We start from the raw sequence: 22,169 nt of genomic DNA, 5'->3' as shown, positions 1-22,169 counted from the left end.
AATCATGGACAAAATGAAAAGCTTAATACGAATGTGGTTGTTTCTGGTATTAAGAAGGTTGCTGTTCCGCAGCATGCTCAAATGTCCTTTGAATGCACCAACAAGAGTTTTTAAAAACACTCCCTACCTGTAACTTGGGTCGAATTTAAAATATTTTTATTTAATTGTGCTAAACAGTGGTAGAGTATGCTATAGCACTGTACTTAAGAACTATTTTAAAGTACTCATTTAAATTTTTTGTACTTGTACTTAATATTTAACTTTTTATTCCACTACTACCTGAATTTATAAAATGTGATGCATTGTTTCATATTAAATTACACTGTATAACACTGTATAAAATGGTTACAAGCTACAACATGAAAACGCTGCTTACACAGTAAGCAATCAGTAATCAGACAATTTTATGACATACAAATTTTAAAAAAAATGAACACTGATAGGGGGCATTCTGCTGCATAATGAGTATTTTTACTTATGATGCTTTTTTAAAAGTGTATGTACTGCTGTTCATTTTTACATAAGATATTATGTGGACACAATTTACATTGTAATACTGCTACTTTGCTCAACCTTAAGTAAATTCTGCTAGTCTGCAAGGTGATTTTTAGAACATGCTAAAATGAACAGAAACAAGTGCTTGACTGGAAGGTTGGACGTTAATCTAAAAACATAGTTTGGAAAGTGGTGTGCAGGACTTTTATTTTGTAGGGTAAAATATGCAAAACCACTGGCAAGTTCCTTTAAAAAAAGGGTTTCCCAAACCTCAGAGTAACTCTTGTCCTGCATGTTTTTGATCTCTCCCTGCTCCACCACAGCTGATTCAAACATTCAATTCGTTATGAACTCCTGACACTACTTGACAACAAGCTGCTCATTCATCATTTAAATCAGCTGTGTTGGAGCAGGGAGGGATGAAACATGCAGGGCAGCACAGGGTTACTCCAGCAGAGGCTAGGGAAGCGATGCTTTCTTTAGAAGTATGGATAGGAGTGATATATAGAGAGGTAGACATTTGCTGCATGACACCCCCACGTTATTAAATGCGTCACCAAGGTAAAGTCCATATTTGTGAGAAAATCATATATAACAATCCTCTTGTTAAATACAAACATTTCCCTCTGCGTAAAGTGTGTCTCTTTTTGTTTAAGGTCACAGGAACACATGTGATGGCTTAATTTTCCATACTTGTCTTCTGCAGCAGACTTTGAAGTCAGCTACAAACCCCCCTCCCCATGTAAATCACTGTCGCCTCCTTTTGATGCTCTCTTCTCTGGGTTAAAGCTATTATTTGAAATGTGTAAACACTCCCTGCTAGCATCCGGGCCGAGTGTTTCTGTTTATTTTGCACTGGAGCCATGCAGTAAAGAAACGGATTTGGACAGCGCAGAGACACAGCCAGCTCCGGGCAATGTTTACTGTTCATATGGATGTACAGTTGGGGATGACTTGTCTGTATAAACAGGCTTAAATTTAGGCCTTGTTGGATGGGAGGGGGGGCGCGCGTGCTGTCAGAATCAATGGTTTGTAGTTTGAGCATACAGAATCAGAACTGACTGTTCAGTGTTTGTGAGAATCACCCAGGCTGGCCGCTTTCTTTCTCTATCCATCTTTTCGTTTCTTCTTTGTTGCTCATTTTCTATCTGACAGTCTCACGCACACTCACTGACCTGAAACTGGGCCCGAATGAGACAAAGGACTAAATATAAAAGATAAGTGATAGATTAGGATGGGTACACTCAACGAAGAGTCCAGTTTAATCAAATCCTGCCAGTATTCTTTGTCCCCACATCTCACATCTTCTCTTACTCTCCATCTTCCAACAAGGGCTCACTCTCACACATCGATGAACTTCAGAGAGAAGCAATTGATCACCATACAGCTCAACATGAGTGCGTCTACGTGGAGTTGTCACAAAAACAAAGCCATCGCACGAAGAGGACATGAATCACAAGACTTAGTTGTTCTGTGCTGGATGCAACTGATTTGCTCATATCGTGTCATAAGCTTGCTGAAGTCTCTGCTGAAGAAAGAAGAAAGAAATAGTCCTGCATTTAATTGAATTATTTCTTTAAACTTAGTTGACCAGACATTGTAAATTTAAATATGACTTACTTTGTTTAATTTATATATGCAGGCAGAGAGGGAAATCCTTTTACGCCACCTAACCAAACTTGTTTGACATTATTAGCATTATGTTTCATATTTTGAGGTAAATCGTATTGTAGTTGTGAAATTTTATTTTAAACCTTCTTACTTTTATTTTATTAAACATAATTTCAAGTAGTCCTATCAGATATTTTAACCATATTACCTCTCACTCAATCAAAACAGGCAGTTGATGAGTATAAATATTAACAACTAATATCAATGTGATAACTAGGGGTGTGTGTGTGTGGGTGTGTGCGCGTGCTGCAACGTGTTTTTAATTTAGTAAAAACTTCAGTTAGTGAACATCAGATGTTATAGCAAAGGCTAAGTCTGAAGTTACGAACAGCTGATGTAACCAATTCCTGACCAAATGTAACTAAATGCAGTCACACAAATCCACTTCCACTTTCTAGTCTCAGTCAAAATGACATCAAATGAGCCAAAATTCACAGCTCAAGTCAATATCACGACCTTGTTTCATGTGAACCTGCACTGTGAAATTAAATGCGGGAAGACAAACATCAACTCAATTTGCAGTTTATCCTTCCTCCTGCGGGGAGAGACCTCTCCTTGGGTCAGGGTTCATTGAAATTATTGAACGGCACCAACCTCCATGAGGAGGCAGGTTTGACACACAAGCTTAAAAAGGTGTGAGCCGGCACTGAACGCAGTCAGCCTGCGCCTCGCACTCGGCCTGTGATTAAAACACACTACTGATTTTAACACCGGCAAGGTTCAGTCCTCTGGTTAGTGGGACAGCCCGGCTCTGACCTTCCTTAAGCAGTCAGAAAACAATTACCCAGTCTCTCCTCCACAGACACTGGCAGGGTCAGGGGTGGCGGTGGATTGTAGAGGATTATTACTTTCATAGTGGGATTCAGTTCAAACAGGCTCCAGTAAGGAGGAAGGGCGCTGAAGGGAGAGGATATGGGAGGAAGAAAAGGGAATGCTGACTCCTTTCTATCTCTCTTTCTTCCTGTGTGTGTGTATGTGTTTCACTTCCTGTCATGTGTAAGAGAGAGTGGGGTTGCCTGTGGAGGTGTAATTGGAGAGTTAAAAGTAAAGTGAATTAGAGCTGACTTGACTTGATTCCACTGTGGGTGGAGGCACTGGCACATTCTTCCCAACAATTAAATTCGTGTGTAAGTGTGTGTGCAGTTAAACCCTTTCTCTCGAAGACCACATTTATATAAGCAGTGGCATAGTGTTGGTCTACTACTATGACTGATTAAGCAGTTAGGTATGAGTGGGTATCCTTCAATGTGAGTCTTTGTATGTGCGCAGGGCGCACCCTTCTGGTGTGGGTGCCTGTATGTGTGTTTGAGTATGCGTGTCAGCCTCCAGGGTACTGACCATGTGCATGGCGTCCTGGCGCTGGGGCAGTGAGGACAGCTGGGACTCTGAGTGGTAGAGGGTCATTCCCTTCCTCAGTGCACGAAGGTCACCTGGGTTACACTGCTGATGGGTACAAAAGAAACACACAAACACAAAAAACAGAGATATTAGGCTTCAATGCCATGTCAATTGAAAATATGTTGGGGATTGCTTTACTTTATGCCAATTTATCCAAACCCTCAATCCAAAACCCAAAATAACATAATACACATAGGATCTTGTCTTTTTCCATCATTACTAGGACTAAAAATCCACGTATAAGCATCTGTTAGTGTTAATACAGTTACATTCCATTAAGACATTGCTTTATGTCACGACACGAAAAAATGTACAGTTGTCCAATAACCTAATTTATTGTCAACACAAACAGATGATGCAGATGAATTAGTGAGCAGACTTTTAGGTTCCGCCCTGTCTGTACTCAAAGTGATAATTAAAGTGGATGTGCTGTACTTAGTCAAAGCATCTGGTACTGACAGTCCATAGATGTATGGGATAGCACTTATTTTTAACATATGCATAATCATGACTCCCTTGCAAGTGTTGCAGGTCTTTTACTATTCTTGCTCAACTGTTTTGCACATGTAGACCTAAAAAATACAGATGTCATGTTGTAGTTGTTAGAAAATCCTTTTTTCCAGTCCAGTTTTAAAACCAGGAAATGTATTTACAACAATAAAAAGGTGCCCTTTGCAAACTTTTAGATTCAAGGAAAAACAGTGTTGCTCACTTCCCAGGATGTAACTGAATCATCAAGAAGTGAATCAAGTTCAATTGAATCAAACCGATACCGGACTTTGTGAGTCGAAATCAAATCAAACTGGGAGGTCAGTGCCAATTATTCAGCCCTACAACACACACAAATATATCTGTGATAATTGACTATCCTCAGTGATGGTTCATTAAGGATCCTGAGGTTCTTTCCCCCTCCTACACTTGCACCTGCTCACACTGTCACTCTGACGCCTTTACTTCGAGCACTTAATTTGCACCGCTGATTTTTGTTTGTTGAGGCTTGCTACGCGAGTGGCACTTGAGTGCGCTGGGCTGTATCACGTTGTCTCATCATCGACGGCTATTACGCAGGGACAGAGTTGCTAAGATTTGTCCTCATTAGCAGGCAAAGACCACTGGTTCCTGGGAGCGGTAATCAGCCCAGCTTTTCTCTGTAGGCAGGAACACGGCGACACCACTGTTCCTTATGACATTTCTCATGTCACGGACTAGTGTTCCCTCTGCGCGTGGCATGTAAACACACGTGGCTGCCTGGGAGCGATCAGACAAAAATAGCCCAATGAGCTGTGGGTGTGCGTTTATGAATGTGTGGACTCTGCCCGTGTATTATCTGTGTCGCACACACAGGTGCACAGTCACATCTACAGCTTGCACACACACACAAAGCTACAATCGGCATTCCCCTCGTCTGCTTTGTCCTTTGATAGTCCCCCTCCTCTCCTCTTCCAGTTCTTCAGTCTTGCCAATGTTCCTCTAACCTTTTACAATCCATCCCTTGGCACTTCTTGATCTATCCTTTGGGTTCCATATTCATGCCCTCAATTCTGTACCTTTGCTAACATCTCTGTGTCATTTCTCCAGGCTTCATTTCTGTCAGCAAGCTATACCCCAAATGTCATATCTGGAGGAGTGACATAAACACACAACCTGTCAACTGAATAGGAAGACCCAGCAAGATGAGAAATACTTTTCTCAAGTAGATTCCTGCTATGCTAAGGCAAGCTTTACAAACAAACCAACACACATTTCCAATTTTACTTCCCTTCCCGAGTTGACCTTGACTACTGAGACCAACAAAGCTATCTGTTAGCCAGACAGCCGGGGACAGTTGACCCTCTGCACTCTTCTCGGATAAAACTCGGGCCCCTCAGTCAATCCATCCATCACAATGTTCTCAGTGCTGACAAGGAGAAGCTGTGGACGTCACGCATCATTTCCTGTTTGAGTTACAAGGGGCAGGGGTGATGCCGCCTTGACTAAAAGGGCAGAACAGAACAGATTTTGTTTAGTCTGAGTAACCTCTGTTAGACACTGGGTAGAGTCCGAACTTAAATTTTTCCTTATCGTGCTTAAAATACTAGGACTAACTATCTCTACTCTGCAATACAACAACAATGCTTTTCTTTATTTCTGTGTGTTTCTTTTCATAAACTGGCGGGGTAAGGATGCTAATATTTGTGCCTGAGACTGCAGGCTGCACCCTCAGAGTTTTAGGACAATATCATGCATGTCAATCAGAGACAGCATTTTCACTGCAAGCTGGCTGGAGTTGAGGGATTGTAGGTGAGCCTGTGGGGAAAGCCACAGTCTGCATCACACTTAAGTGAGTTAACAGACATGAGTAACGCTTGAAAGACATGGGAGATTCAAGTGGAACAAAAGGTAAAGAACAAATTGCGTACTTGCACGTGGTTGGGCATGTTTCAGTATGAGCGTGGGCGTGCACGTGCACACACACACCCGTCTTTCTCATTGTGTTCACACCTGTGCCACGTAGGCCCTTGTTAATATTCACCGTGGGACCTCGCTGGTAACTCCCTCTTTTCTTCCTTTAGTACAGTAAAGTCCTTCAGACAAGCTGGTTTGGAGGGTCAACATTCCAGCACTAAGAGGCTATTGTTTCTTTCAGGCTCAGCACAAGTTCCACTGGGCCAGTTTCATAACACAGGAAGTTAGGCAATATGTCCATTGAGGCAACTAATCCATTGCAACAATTCCACCTGCTAGTATTCAGACACATTGGTAAGTAGGTTATTGCATAAGAGTCAAGTGTAATAGTAAATTCCATTTCTATTTTCTCCATAACTTACTTGAGTACACTTATGTTTGCATTACCAATCTTACAATTCAGTGGAAAGCAAAGTTTATTAATGACACAATCATCAAGATAGTATTTTTTAACTCCAGACATTCCTTTATTCTCCAGGTGCACTTACACAGAAGTTGTCGGCCATGCATTATTGATACCTGGATATACCTGTGTCGCCCACGTATCTTAAATCATTCAGCCCACCAGACGTCCCGACAAGTCAGGAAAAGCGTGTGTCATTTATGCACCAAAGCACAATGTAGCATTCATTCACCTAGGGTACCTCGTACCAAACACGGACTGCGCTGTGCAAAACAGCTCCAAGGACAGAGAAAGGCTTTCCTGCCAAAAAAGGTCACATACAAGCAGGGCTCATTCATTAGCATAGCATGCTAGCAGAGCATAACAGGGACTGTACACAGAAGCAACACCTCTATAAAGGTAATGCAATCCTATTCCTTCAGGCTTATAACACGGACACTTTTCCACAAAAGTGATTCAGTCCTGTTGTAATGTTTGAGGCTGCACTTTGTTATATTGGACTGTATTTTGATAGGCAAAATATTAATTACAACACTAAAGTACCTGAATATGGCCATGATCATATATTTTAACATTCTGGCTGCTGACTGTAGCGACATATTTAGCATACAGATATGAGAGTGGTATCAATCTTTTCATCTAACTCTCTGCAAGAAAATAAATAAGCCCATTGCCCAAAATATAAACATTACTACAGAACTGATCCAGCACCTGTGTGAAAGTGTCAACATAAACTCAACATTATCCCATTCCAACGTTACAGCAAAAGATTGGACTGCATTGTACAGGTGTTGCTTTAACTGTGTCCACCCACTGCATATGAGAAAGCATCAAGCTCAAAGCTGTGAAAAGGTCCCAACACCAAACAGGTAAGAGTGAAAAGGCAAAAGAGGCTCAACCTGTTGACCAGCAGAGGAGCGGACAAACATTTCGGAAAGTTACCTTTTTTGTCTGTATCTGTGATAAACTATACCGGTTATAAGCCTAGGGAGAGACAAACACAATAGCGTATAGGTTCATTATTTGACTATTGTCTATTGGTTGCTGTGGTCTTCCTGGGCTCCACATAAGATGAAGATACTGTAAAAACAAAAAGACTTTTAAGCTTTTATAGAGGAGTATTCTTATAAATAGCAACACAACTGTCTTATATTTTGCAATATTCGATTAAAAGTGTTCCTTTGCTACTGTAAGTTTTATCACTGCTGCCCATTCCAACCTAAAAATCTAAAGAAAAGAAAAAGAAAAAAACTTTCACTTCTAATGTGAACAAGGAGTATTAGCCAACTTTAAGAAGCAGGGTGAAATTATATGTCTTGACTGCTGTGAGACGATGCATAGCACCTAATTGTAGCAGCTAAGGGCTAATTATGAGGATCATTTAGGCTTCGTATCAGTGATTCCAGCCTCCACTCTTTGCCTACACATGTTTCTATAATTGGGGAAAGAGATATCACTTTCTTTAAAAAATGAATAAAGGCTTTGAATCCAACAGACTTTAAACTGTGAAATTCCAATCCGACTGTCTGCAGCCTGACTTGCATTCAAATGATATGAAATCATAAAAAAGAACAAAATATGTATAAAAGACGATGTATGATTATTTACCAATAATTAATGAGCCATGTTGTGTTCCACAATTTGATCCCCGTAACATGGCCCATTCAGGTTTATCAGTTGTAAATTATAACTGAGTCCACCATTTTTGGTTGTGTGAATGTAACCCACACACCTCTGCTGACTGACATGTGAACTCCAAGTGAACCAGAGCAGAAATTCACCCCCTCCTTTTCGCACTCCCACCTCCACTCACTCAGCCCTCCATCCTCCAAATATGGGAGAAGTCAGAGCAAGGTCAACTTTGGGAGAAATGCTTTACTCTGTCACAGTCACTTAATGCCTCTTTCCCCTCTTCTTTCCTCCTCTCATCTCTCCTCCCACTCCCACAGTTCGCCTCAGGGGCTAACATCATTGCTCGCTACTGAAGCTTACTGACTCCCCATGAATTAAACATAGATAAACATATTCTCCAACTAACAGGCAGGCTGTTGTGAGGGGGTGGCTTCACAGAGGCATCAGGCAACCGCTTTATCTCATCACAGCAGCCTATCACATGTTTTGGGAGAGTTGGAAAGTTGCACAGGTGAGGGTGAGAGTAGTGAGGGTTCAAATAGCAGTGGCCTGGGCTAATAGTGCGACTGGACCATTTGCAATAGCGTTGACATGTACAATACAGTGTCTGTTGTGTGTGTGCCTCACCTGTGAAAGAAGCTTGCTGTTATCATCCTCCAGGATCCGCACTTTAGTCTCCAGCTGCCGGATGTAGTTGGAGGAGGAATCTGGAGGAGAGAGAGAGAGAAGAAAAGAAGGGAAAGAGAGGTGATTAGCATTTCAAAGTCCTCAAACAGAAAACAGGTAGGCACGGCCACTAGAGCAAAAAGGACCACATACGGCAAGTTTGCTGTGCGCTTTGGGGGAGCCAAAAAACAATTCTCCAATGAGGAGTTTACATCATGGCTCAAGTCTAACATTTAAATATGTACAATATTTTGTGCTTTTTTTGAATAGTGATCTTTTATTTTATAACTCACTTCACTTAAAATAATTAGTTTTGCAACCCTAAAACAATATGCAGAAGTCTGATTTAGCGGTTTGCTGTTCATGATTTAGCACAGTGGTTCTCAAACTTTTTCACATCAAGGACCCCTAAACTGACATATTAGACCATGGACCCCTTATCTTCGATAAGATTTTGTCCCAAGGTCCTTCATCTGATTGCATTTTTGCTTTTAGATGTTTTATTACAGACCAAAATAGTCATACATTCTGTCTTTGTGTTTCTTATGGACCCCCTAAAACTCTCTCAAGGACCCCTGGTGGTCCCCAGGACCCACTTTAAGAACCATTGATTTAGCATTCTGGACCACACGTTTACATTTCTGGCCTAAGTATCAGCAGGTAATTGTGAGGCCCTGATAGACAAAACAGTATCAGAGAAATTAATTAAGAAGAAGGGCTCCAATTTACCCATCTGTCACTTTACAACTAATAAAATATTTTTGTCTAAAAAAGTGTCTGAAAAGAGTGAACAAGACTCTAAATCCATGCTAGCGGCTCTCAGTCTCAGTCTCACTAAAGCCACTAACAGCTAATTTTATTTTCAATCAATCTGTCGGTTATCTTTATGAAACAGCAAATCACTATTTCCCAGAGCCAGTGTTACATTGTCAAATTGCATGTTTTGACTGACCAACAGTCAAAAAACAGGATATTCAATTTACAAATCCTAAAAAACAGAGGAAAGCTGAAAACAGCAAATATTAAGCATTGATTCTTATGATTACTTCCTGGCGAATAATTTTCTATGTTGTGACAGATTGATTAACCAACTCACTGTTTAAGCCCTAAATTTAAGCTGCTAACTAATGCTAGAGCTATTCTGCAAATCCATCTACCATGTATAATATCTTGTACAAAGCCCTCATGTGCTAAAAAAACTAGTTGTAGCCTGATGTCAAGGGTCAAGCACTGAGTGTTCTCACCCAGATTAGAAGAGCTTGACCTAACTTTTGACCTCATACTTTACTGCGGCCATGTCCCAGTTTGGCCCACATTCCCCCGTGCCACTCATCGTGAAACAGACAGTGTTATATTTGAGATTCACTACAAAATCTCTATATTGTGTACACCTGAAAAACAAGTGGCCTAATTGCACCGCAGAGATTCCCCCAACTGTTGTTGATCCTGATAAAGTAGCATTCTGCAATAACATGAATCAACTCCACCGAGTTCAAACCAGGGACAGGAGCTGTGTGAAGCGTGGAGGTGCAGCCTGACTCAGTAGGTGGCACAGAGCCTGTTATCTAAAAAGACATGTTTAATTTACAGTGAGATCAAAGCCGAGGTACGCACAGGAACCGCACTCCGGCAACTAGTCGGGAGCACACAAGTGCGCACACAGCTTTATTTTATTTTGTTTTCTAAGTGGAGGTACAGACAGACAGAGAGTGAAGAGGGTGATGGGAGGTATAACAAAGCCAGTGGGGATGCTGGTTTGTGTTCAGATGCAGATGAAAAGCCACTGCTGTAGGGTACCACACACACACACACAAAATCACAGTTTGTTGCATCAGTGAGTCATTCTGACATTAGTTTGGTTATATTTAACTGAACCCAACAGGTTTACCCAACCTGTTCAAGGTATTCAAGTAATCCAGTTGATCAGCACTTTGCAACCAGGGGGCGCTATTCTGCATAAATTCAATATTAAAAACTTTAAATGCTAAATAAAAAAAGTGGGTTTTCACAGCTGAACAGCAGACTTTTTGTGAAATTCAGAGACGAGCGCTGTGGGCTCTCTCAGTACTGAGCCTGTCCTCTCACTTCAGCATCAATCCAAGTGCTCCGCGTCATTAATGCACATGAAACCTGCCAGCCTTAGTTCAATAATATAGGAGAGGATGATGACGGATGTCGGTTTCTTGTGTGCATGTACACATGTTAAAAAGCATGACATGGATCAATGTGACCCCAGCATCACAAATGTCTCTTTTGAAATAAGTTAGAAACAGAATCACCAATTTATTAATCTAATCTTTTCACATAAATTACAATATTATCTTTTTCCCAAGACCTGAGGGCAAACAGGTGAGTGACAGTATCCCAAGCAGTGCCCGCAGGCCTACATTTGTCCAGCCCCTTGACTTTTTAGGAGGTCCTGTGCAGACAGTGATGTCAGTTGGTTGTTTAGATGGCAATTGGACAGCTAGAGGAGGAGGCCGCAGTGGCCAGAGCTGGTAATCCTCTCTTCATGCCTTGTGACCCCCTAATCTGGATTCATCTGCTGGCCTGACCTGCGGCCAGATCTGAAGCCGATTAGGATGAAGGTTCCTCAGCCTTCAGTCATCACCAGCACACTCAACAACAAAGAGAGAAGCACCAGAGAGAGGGGGGGGGTGAATGTTCATTGCTTTTTATCCCCCTCCTCACTTGTGTGTATATTTAGATTACTTACAGAGATTGAGATCTCGCCATCACTAATCCAATAAACTCAAAAGTGATCTGAGTCTGTCAGGCTTATTTTTATCTCCTTAGAACATAATTAAACAAAAAAAAATCAAGATAAGCAATCAAATATATAGCGCAGGCAAAATTGGCCTAAAGTGAGGAATCCCACTGTCTCGTCTTCACATAGCACAGCACCATGTCTCCCTTCCACTCGCCATCTCGAAGCCTTTGATTTATTATGTTTCAATCTCAATACCGCATCACTTCAGCATCACACATGACATGATTAAGTGGTCCTGTGTGAACATGTGCACATCTACCGTGGGAACACTCACAGGAACACACACCATGCGCAAATGCCTCGACACCTCCCCCAAACACACAACCACACACACTGTACACATGGCCAGAGCCGCAGGGATCTGCAGCGCCACCCTCTCTTTAACACCCAGTTCCTGAGAGTCATCCTGGTGGGAGAGGGGTCAGGCAATTAAACTGTTCCCATCTTTCTATTCCCTCCATCCCTCCGGCTTCACACGCTGTCCTTGCTGCTCCTCCATGAAGCAAGAGGAAAAGCAACAGATCATACGGGGATCGCGTAGCTGAGCCACAAAGATCACCCTGCAAAACTCAGCCCTGCATCTACTCTTTTATCCATAACAAGCACCCTGGGAGAGGCCATTATTACTTATACATAACCTGAATGCGATCTTAAGAGCCGATAAAAAGAGTACAAGGCACTGTGAAGTAATAAGAAAGTAAAAGTGTCCAACTAAGCAGCAAATAGTTCAGAGAGGGAGGGGAAACCTTGTCCTTACAGTACAATGCACAAGTAAGTTATTTTTACCTCTGCGCAAGTGTTGTTTACCCAATGAACTGAGCTGATGTATCTTAATGTGAGAGCATGTGTGTATTTGAGTGTGTGCGCAGGACAAAAGGTGACGCAGACAGTGGCGCGAGTCCATCCCCCTCCCTGCACGTCACTTTGTATCACGTCAGTGCCGCGGTGACCCACTTCCAGCAGCCACTCCCTCCTTAACTCTGCTCCACTCCCCGTTTCCTTCTCAGTCTGTTTCATTATATCCCTCTGCTTTGACTTCTCCATCTGTTATATTTCTTTACTGCTCTTAAAAGGTGTGCAACCATTTTGGAGACTGGTCAATTGATTAACTTAGCTTTTTTTGCTCATTTTTTACCAGACAAGTTAAACGGAACGAAAGCCGAGCTCCCAAAAACTTGCCGCAATCTTCTAAAAGGTCATGACCTCAACTGGTTCTTCTTTGTGTCCCACTGTGCTCCAAACATCCTATCCCCATCTGTCCATTACAGCTCACTTTGCTTTTGCACCATGCCACAGTTACTCAGCATCACATTGTTTGCAAGTTTTGTCAGATGACTGAAGAACTAAAACTGCATAAGAAGGTGTTGTTGATGTGTTACAGGAAATCCCAACTGCTTGTCTTATCCTAAGTTTCAAAGACAGGAAAAATCCTATCCTGTGTCCTATCCTAGAACTGTAACTTTGATTCTTCAGTCGGCACTTGCCCTGTCACGCCTTTTTGTGGTTACAATGTATATAAGACTGCAAGACTAAGTCTCACTTCACTTGTCACTGACTAGCTAGCTTGCTGTAAAGGATGAGAAAAGACTGCCATTCAATTTTAGAGAAGAGTTGGAGGCATAAATCGTGTCAGTGGAGGAGAGGAAACCCCACCTTTTTGGGAAGCTTTCTTCCAAATTATCGGACAAAGATCTGAATGGACATAGGACATTGATCAAAATTCAAAATGAATGGTCTTGGCAATCAATATATACCCATTAATACATGGTCCGGGAAATTTCAAGCATCATCTATGGTTTCATTTGCCTTTAAAATCATTATATTTAGGTGTTGATGTTGTTCCCCATCTTCACTGTAATTACCATACAGACTTAACAAGAGTGGTGCTATTTTGAATTAGGGCTGGGCAATAAGCAATTCATTATCACAATATAATTTTCCTCAATAACAAAGTAAAAATCACCCTTTAAACTTGAAAGAAGTAATGATTTGATAATTATCGTTATCGAATGGTATATTGCCCAACCCTATTTGGAATGTAGGACAGCGTCTATGGCATCCTAATTAACGATTCCTAACTTAGGAAATTCTTCAGTTAGGATGGTTGTGTAATAGCTTAACTCCTATCCTAAAACAAGATAGATTAGATAGATTTTTTTTTTTTTAAATTATGTAAGGAAACATGTTTCTGTAATACCAGAAATCCTAAATGTCATCCTAAACTGAGACAAGATAGGATTTCAGACTTATAAAGTTTCTGTGATAAGGCCCTTTAAGGATAAGCATGAAAGTAAATTCTTGACCTCAGTGTCCACTATCTTTTTCCAGAGCATTCAACTGTATCACACAGTATTCATCAGTGGATAGAGTTTGCTCAGTTGTCATGAGTAGGAAATTCATCTGTCAGGGAATACTGTGTTATTGTTAAACGACTAGACAAGCTAGTAAGTAGTCCTGGAGTTGGGTTAGTTTAGTCAAATCCACATCACAGGCTTCTTAAAAAAGGACCAGAGCAGTGTGTTCAAGTTTAAGCTCCTTAACTACAAATCACATGTATATTACATTTTGCTGACCATTTTCAAATGGATTTTTGAATGTATTTTTCATACCAATCCAGGCAGCTATTGGTTTCTATTAATTTCCCAATGATATAAACAGCAGTGGACTCTGCTAAAAAGACCAAAACAATGAATTGTGTGGCCAAAGCCTGATGTATCTTTTTCCTCTGTGCCATAGGCGTTGTTTCTCAAAAACACATAAATGGGGGAAGTCAGAAAGTATTGAGAGACAGACTGTGCATTTTTGGTTTTGGTCTTTTAATGGAATTTATTGACAATAACCTACCTGGATTGGTAGGAAAAAAAACACATTCACACAGTGTTTGGTATATGTGTTTATATACATGCTTGATGTTGGATAATGTGGGATATTTTTAATAGCAGTCCCTTCGTTGTTTCTAGTTTGCCTTTCCACCTCTACATTTGTTCTTTCTCTAGGTGACACCCTCTCTCTATATACAACTTCAACTCCCAGCATGGGGCAGTAGGTGGGACTGAGTTTATTGGAGTTCAAGGTAGGCCACTCTTTTGGAGCAAATTAGGAAGTACAGGCATAAAGCATGAAGCCAGGCATGCTGGTAAAGGGGGTGCAACAAGAAATAGGATGGATTAAAATTAGACCACACATGTACGAATTGACACTGGGCATTTAGCTGATACTGACGGGATTGTTACAATTAGAGCAAAACCAGCTTCCTTTCGCTGTTGACTCCAAGGTCTCTGCTACTTCAAAGTAAAATTGTATGGTTAAAAAGGACCAGGCTTCCCTTATGTTTTCAAGTCAGATCCCATGGCTCATAGAAGCCTGAAGTGAATTGAAATCACTCTGCTTTTGTTACTCCTGGCTCAGCTCTGGCTTTCATCTCAAATTCGCAGCTGTATCACAGTGTTTTAGCACAGAGACATGGATATTCTCTCAGTGATGTGAGTACTTGTATGGAGAATGAATGAGTGCTTATATGCAGAATTTGTAAGCTGGGGAATGCATGTGGGTTACATGGGTGTCTAAGTTGACTGTGTGTGTGTGTGTGTGTGTGTGTGTGTGTGTGTGTGTGTGTGTGTGTGTGTGTGTGTGTGTGTGTGTGTGTGTGTGTGTGTGTGTGTGTGTTGGGGGGGGGGAGCAAACAAGAGGGTTTATGTGAGAGAAGGGATTTTTAAACCCAACTGTGATTATACTGTATGTGTGTATTTGTGTGAGTATGTGTACTCAAGGCAGGACGTTGGGTCAATTACCTCAAGATGTTGAAGAGAGAGCAGGAACAGTCTAAACAGCCTCCCTCTCCTTTCTCTGCACCAACACCCAAGTCAAAGTACAGTGAAATCCATGAAATCTTACCTCACTGGCAACAGAAAGTCCAATTTATCATACAACGGGATCTCCATTAACCAGCAACTTCAAAAATCTCTAAAAAATCTGAGAATTTGACAGAGGCCACCTTTAAAACTGAAGGAGGGAAAGAAGAAAAACAGCGAGGGAAAAGGGCATGTGAATAGAGAAAAAGAAACAAAGAAGGAGAGAGGCACTACTGCCTCTAGTCTGACATTGGCATCAGTCTGGTGAGCAGGGTTTGAGGGAAAGGAAGAGTTTGATTGCTGTTACATTGGGCTTGCAACTCTTTTTAACCAATTAACCAAGTGGTTAATCTGTTGGTTATTTTTTACGATTGTTAGCTAGCTAATTAACGCTAACTTTGTGAGTTGGCTGAAAACGCCATAAGTTATCCAGCTGACTTTCTAATGTTTCACTTTTACAAGAGAAGATGAAGGCTAACCAATGAGTTTGGGAAAAGTAACGCGGAAGAGTTTGGCAGTTTTACTGGAGTGTAAACTTCACCCCAAAACCAGTAAAAGGCAGGACAGAGCAGCTAATATTTACATTTACATATAGCACACTGCTGGCTTGGATAAATGCAAAGCTTGACAGGCTTGCTATGTCTACGGTTGCTAGGTTATAGTATCATTGGATTGGGCTTTCATGTAATGGACTAACTTTTTCAGCTCTATGTTGTGTATTTTCTACTATCAGAGAAGGCTACACATACCAGCACACTCCAGAGGAATGATATGTGCCAATATGTAGGTGTACATAGGTATGTATTGCATTTCTGCATGGGTCTAATGCATGCATTTGCACCTGTACCTGCAACCCCTTCTTGTGTGTCTGTATGAACTGTATGTGTGTGTGTAATCATCCATGTGCTTGGCCAGCATGCCAGCGCATGTCTATGTGTGCGTCTCTGCTTGGCTGCCTAGTGCTCGGTCATAGCCAGAGCAAGCCGACCAGAGGAACCAGAGTCGAACAAGTTAAGTGGGCACCCATGCTGCATTAATGAAGGGGATGGCAGAACCTGGCAACCCAAGCACGTAAACCACGGGCCCCTGGAAGGGCTTCAAAGGCTCGACTGGCTCATCAGCTGGCGGGGAGCTAACCCCATCTGACAAGACATGGCACCCACTCTAAGGGAGAAAAAGCGCCTGACCTCCCCATGCACTCTTCGGTGTGTGTGTGTGTGTAAGTGTAACAAGACATGTTTTTTCATGTGCATGTGAATGTTTCTAAGTGCGTGTGTATCTCTGCATGGTAGAAGCACAATATTACTTTATGCTTGAAGAGAGAAAACTCATGCTGAGTGACTAGTGTGAAAGTTAAACTTCCAAATGGATTACACTTCAAAAGCACGGCTTGCGTGTGTATCAACAACTCTTGAAAGATTGACCAGGTGAAATCAGCTTTTTAATCATTTGCCGCTTATCAACAGCGAGGCCAAACGAGGCTTACTAACAACCATGGACAGCTCAGTTGGGTTTTAACTCCGCACTGAATGCATAATGTGAAGTAACAGACCATATGAGAAATCGTCTGTGTCAAAATCCAAAACTGTTTGAAGAGATTTTGCCTTGAGGAGTTTTTAGCGACCTAAATATTTAGTACACTTGCATCATGCCATAGTTTTGTGAAGCCCCTTTTGGTCCAGCAGTGGAAACAATACTGCTAATTGGCTGTGAGGGGACCTTGACCATATGAAAATACTGAATATACAATCTGTGTGTTCACTGTTAGAGAAATACTTCAATTGTGAATGTTTTTTGTCTATTGTCCTTGCTACTTTGGCTAAACTGTTTACTTCGAAAGCCATTTCTAAATAAGCACCTTAACAGTTAAGTTAGCTTTCATGCCTTGGATTAATCTAAATTAGTGCTGAAGAAATTAGCCGATTAGCCAATTACATTCAACCAACAGAAAATTCCCTGTTGATCGCTGAAAAATAATTGGCTTTAATCAATAATGAAAAGAATGGTAAATTGCAGCCCTAATCTAAAGCTAAAGTCAGACTGTTGAAATTGTACCTGACAAGAGTCTCTCAAGTCTAATCAGTCAGAGCGTACTATCCTCAGAGCAGGGACTTATTTGCCACCTGAAACGATCAGACAGAATTCAATGTTGTGTTTTCCTCCGTCAAAACGCAGGTTCCTCAGAAGGTTCTTATCCTATAGATGATGGTCCAGCTTTCCAACTAGCCAGTAAAAGAACTTCGATGGGGTGTCAAACACAGATTGTAATGTATATATCCTTCATTCTGGTATTCTGTATAATGAGATATAGAAACATTCTCCATGTGTCCAGAAGAGTTTCCTGCTCCCAGGATCCAAGCTGAACCTCATTTCCTCTCATATTTCCCAACATCAATCAGTCTGTCTGTCTGGATATAAACAGAGTGATGTTGATGAATAATCAACTTCATCTAATTACACACGATAACCACAGCATGTTAGGTATGTATTTACACCCACTGTAGTCATGTAGAGTTCTGTGGAGGTCAGCTGGGGCTCTTTAATGTACCAAACGTTGTTAACGTCTATATTGTGTGGAAATTGAAGGCCAGTGTAAATCTCTTGTGTCTTATCTATTGATCAGTCCGTCAACGTCAACAGATAGAGACCTTTATTTATAGGTATTCCCGCAGACGTGTGTCTGGTTGCTATCACACATCCTGTCCGGCAAAGCGACGCGTCCCTCCCCTGTCTCCTCTGCTCGTCGTCACCACCCTTGCAGGGTCAGCGCACGCCTTCACATGCCCGCAGCTGCGTGTGGCTGGCTGAAAATGTGTCCATGTATGTGTGATGTTAGTGTGCGTCTGTGATTACGTGCGTATGAGCCCATGTGTTAATGTGTGTTAAAAGTTCGCTCATTATGTGTGTGTGCGCGTGCGCGCAGTTGGAAACTTGTCTAAAACCTTGTCAAATGTTTTAAAAGATGCACTGCTTGACCACAGCACAACAATCAAACAGCAGTGCCACATCTTATTTGTTTTGTAGATGATCAGACCTCTTGTAAGACTAGTGCCCTATGCCCTTAATCTTTTGATTAGGCTAGAAGATTGGTAATCCGGCAGCCAGTTGGGTTTAATCACATAAAATCAAAGCTGTGGGTTTATATTTGGTCCACACCCTTATGTGTATGTATATGTGTGTGTGTTTGGGGGGCTATTCACTGTGAAATAAAACAGAAAAAGATTGCTGACATTTGGAGATGGATTAGCTAGGAGCTATTGTTTGTCTGTGTCATTTATGTTATGTTGCAGATGACCTTTCTTAACAAGCTTTCAACCTTGTATTAAACACGTGAATAAGAACAGAACCCAAGTTACATTTAAAACATCATACCTTGACTAGAGTCTGTGGTGTTGAACTTGAGCTACTGGGTAAAAATACACTAAACTGGAGTACATGAAAGCCTTTCTGGAACAGGTGTGCTAAGACTAGGGAACGATTCTGTTCAGTATATTCTTATTCCAAGAAGACGTAAAAAGCCTCTCGCTATGTCACACTCCGTGACATTCATGGCCCCTTGACACTGAGAGTCAAGGGTAATAACTCCTGACTGATTCAGGGATGGGACACTACATTCCCCTGGATTAGTCAACCTGATAGATTTTCTGCTTGTGTAGAAGAACATGGTCGCAGATCACTGTGGAATACATATGCTACAGTGCTTATCCCTTATTTGTTTTAAAAAGTAGTGCCCAAAATCTGCACAATCCCTTTTGTTTAAACACACACAGCTATTTAGATGGGATGATTTATTGTGGTGATTTCAAGCCTTTTGCTAGCAGGAATTAGGAATACTTACTTGTTGGTTATATTGTAATTAAAATCATGCCCTTTTCCACAAAAACATTTTTGAAAATGTCAACCAAAGCAGCAATTCAACATAGCAGATACGTTGATATGTTGCCTATAAACATCTGGATGTCATCAACATGATACCCATGAAAGGCTTTGCAGAAGATGCTTAAGAGATGGCTGGCTTTACCTCGCACAACCCACAACCCACCGCAGTGTGTAAACAAACACCAGAGGGCATTGTGGGTAGAGAACGTCCTCCCAGAGCCCATGGCCCTCTTTAACCTCATTCCTCTCCCCGTTACCACGGTTTCACCGCCACAAACCCCATGGCAACCCATTTACATAAATCTGCATGCCTCCCCGTTCCTTTAAAAGCCTGTCTGACTGACTGCTGAGCTGGCAAAGGTTGTGCTTATGTAAGCACAGTCGAACAGCTAGCAGTTAGATGGTAAACACAAAGAATGTTCCTTCAATAAGTATAACCCTGAAACTCCTTTATTATCGGCCTCTGAAAATCCCATCTGCCATGTGGGTTCTGATGCAGTCTGCAAACTGTGGGCTTTTTCCAATCCAGAGAAAATAACCTTTTCTTTCCAGTGACATCATCTAGTGGTTTCATTACTGTTTACATGAATAATAACGACCTCTGATTTCATTCTAATGCAAATCAGAGTGAAAGGGGAAACGGGCAAGATTCAACTTGTGGCTCTATTTTTTTTAAATCCAAGTGCTGACAAAATCTTTCTCTGGTGTTTTGGTTGACTATATGTCTGAGCAAAGCATTTCCTGTGACAGCATGCACGAAATCCCACAAATGACTCTGTAAAAGAACACCAGTTACAATAGCTCTCTGATCTAAATTAAACAAAATAAGCAACTGCATTTTCTGTGGAGTTAATGGAGAGATTTCTATCCGCAAGACAAAACCCATCCATTCACTGGTGTCATCTAGAGCTTTACCAACTATTAACCGAGCACTGACGGATAAAAGGGTTCTCCGAAGGGCTATTAGCACAGTAATTGCCACAAAGAGAAAGAGATCTTACATAAGAGCTGTCCAGATAGACAGTTATCTCATCCCAACCGCGGCTAAAATTGGACTGATGTTGGACTGGAGTTCCATAGCCTTTGACTCGCCCTGACAACAGTGTTTTGAGATGTGGTGAAACTAAGCCAAGCCGACAGTGCTTATACTCTGCTGTTGTCGGCAAAGAGGCCATTAGAAAGGAAACAGGAGAATGAGAGCAAGATGTACATACAGTAGGGATAAGGAGACAAGAGATACTGTGCCGACAGGACACAGAAACAGGTATATTAACAAGAGGATTCTATTATATCCCATTATGAATGGTTAGCGCTGGTTTAGGGCTAGACTGCGCAGCTTCATTTCAGGTCTCCAATACAAAAGAAAAAAAGGCTAGCCAGGACTCATTATCCATGTCACTGAATTTACCCCCTGGGAAGTTTTCTGAGTGATTTTTGAACTCAAAATCACTCCAACCTACTGGCAAAAAAAGACCAATGAATCAGGCTTTCAGTTGCAGACATCCTCATGCTCCTCTGCAGGGCAGAACAGTCTGAAAGATAACCAAACCGGGACACTGTGCTAACACACATCCACAGAAACAGACTATTTTTAACCCCCCCCCCCCACCCAAACATAAAATCTTCTTGTAAGAAGCAGCAGCAGCAAAATAACATTTTAATCTCACAAGTGTCTGCACACACTGTGCCAACAGCATGCCGCTTCAGACTGAGGAAAGAGAGAAAGCACGTGTGCATCTGTGTATGTTTGTGAGTGTGAAAGATGGAGTCAAAGGTGTGAAGCATCACAGAGAGGAAGAGTCAAGTGAGCGTAAATGCCAACGACCTTTTAAGAGGTAAACTTTACGAGCCACGACAACCAAACATTAGGTCTGCCGGGCTGCACCGGGATAATGTTTCCTTAACACGTCTCCTGTTTGATCAGACCTGGCAAGCATTCCCAAGGTGTCTGATCTTGTCTAATTGTTTCCAGTTTAAGCTGACCCGGGACACAGTGTGCCCTCCAAAATGGTCTGTCTGTCTCTTCACAGCTCTGTATCCATGACACCTGTCCTTTAATCCCTGGGCGGGGTGCTCAAAGGATTAGTCGTTTCATCAATGGACAGAAAAATAAATGAACAACAATTTCACAGAGTAGTCAAGCAAAATAAAACATTTGTATGATCCAGCTTCTACAATGTGACAATTAGCAACTTTTCTTTATCTCCTATCATTAAGTGTGTTTCAAACCACCTGTTTTTATGCACATTTTCAATTTGCACGTAAAAATACTTGAATGGAAACACCACAAAATTGAAAGAAAGTTGAAATATGGCAACACAGTATTTACGGTTGGCTAAGGGGAAAATTTGGTATATTTGTGTGGTGTATTGAAACAAAACTCGACAAACGGTAACACGTCACTTGTCACTAAAGTGATGAAAACCTAGCGACAGATGGAAACATCCAATTTGTGTGGAGCAATGAGGCGACTGCAACAATACATGAAATTAAAATATGCTATATTGATATACCCCCCCCCCCCCCCCCACACACACACACACACGCGCGCGCTCAGTGTGCTGGCAGAATGTGTGTGAGAGCTCTGCAAAGTATACAATCAATAAAAGAAGTTGCAACTCAACCTAACACAGCTCCAACCGTGACAGTGATTACTTACAACAGTAAACATTTAATTGCAGCTAATGAATGGCTTCATCCAGCAGCGCTGTAACATTCACCCTTTCTACACCCTTAGGGCAATAATGACAGTTACAACTACTGCTGCTGCCCATGTCAAATTTTGTGCATTACAGTTGATGGGATGACAGGATTATAGCATTATATATATATCCTGTAGCCAGTGGAGGGGTGTGTGTGTGTGTGTGTGTGTGTGTGTGTGTGTGTGTGTGTGTGTGTGGGGGGGGGGGGGGGGGGGGGGGGAGGGGGGGGGGGGGGGGGGGGGGGGGGGGGGGGGGGG

General features: G+C 41.8%; 1 protein-coding gene and 1 long non-coding RNA gene across 5 annotated transcripts in view; one reads left to right on the top strand and one right to left on the bottom strand.

Annotated features, from left to right (window-relative positions):
* ccdc85cb (coiled-coil domain containing 85C, b) overlaps positions 1-22,169 on the bottom strand; it is a 44,420-nt gene that overhangs the window by 5,968 nt on the left and 16,283 nt on the right. The window contains exons 2-4 of one of the 4 annotated variants that reach the window (XM_046060518.1): positions 8,672-8,751; positions 7,355-7,396; positions 3,505-3,609 (exon numbers count right to left, since the gene is read on the bottom strand). In XM_046060518.1, the coding sequence (XP_045916474.1) occupies positions 3,505-3,609; positions 7,355-7,396; positions 8,672-8,751 (227 nt within the window). The remainder of the gene's footprint in view (positions 1-3,504; positions 3,610-7,354; positions 7,397-8,671; positions 8,752-22,169) is intronic. The other 3 variants (XM_046060519.1, XM_046060521.1, XM_046060520.1) reach the window with 3 other exon arrangements.
* LOC123977646 lies at positions 933-2,142 on the top strand. The gene is made up of 3 exons (XR_006826726.1): positions 933-1,056; positions 1,152-1,237; positions 1,828-2,142. It is a non-coding gene; the product is annotated as an uncharacterized LOC123977646 (long non-coding RNA).

The sequence above is a fragment of the Micropterus dolomieu genome, linkage group LG10 (assembly GCF_021292245.1).
Source record: "Micropterus dolomieu isolate WLL.071019.BEF.003 ecotype Adirondacks linkage group LG10, ASM2129224v1, whole genome shotgun sequence".
In the NCBI taxonomy this organism is placed as follows: domain Eukaryota; kingdom Metazoa; phylum Chordata; class Actinopteri; order Centrarchiformes; family Centrarchidae; genus Micropterus; species Micropterus dolomieu.
This window is presented reverse-complemented; position numbering and strand designations above follow the sequence as displayed.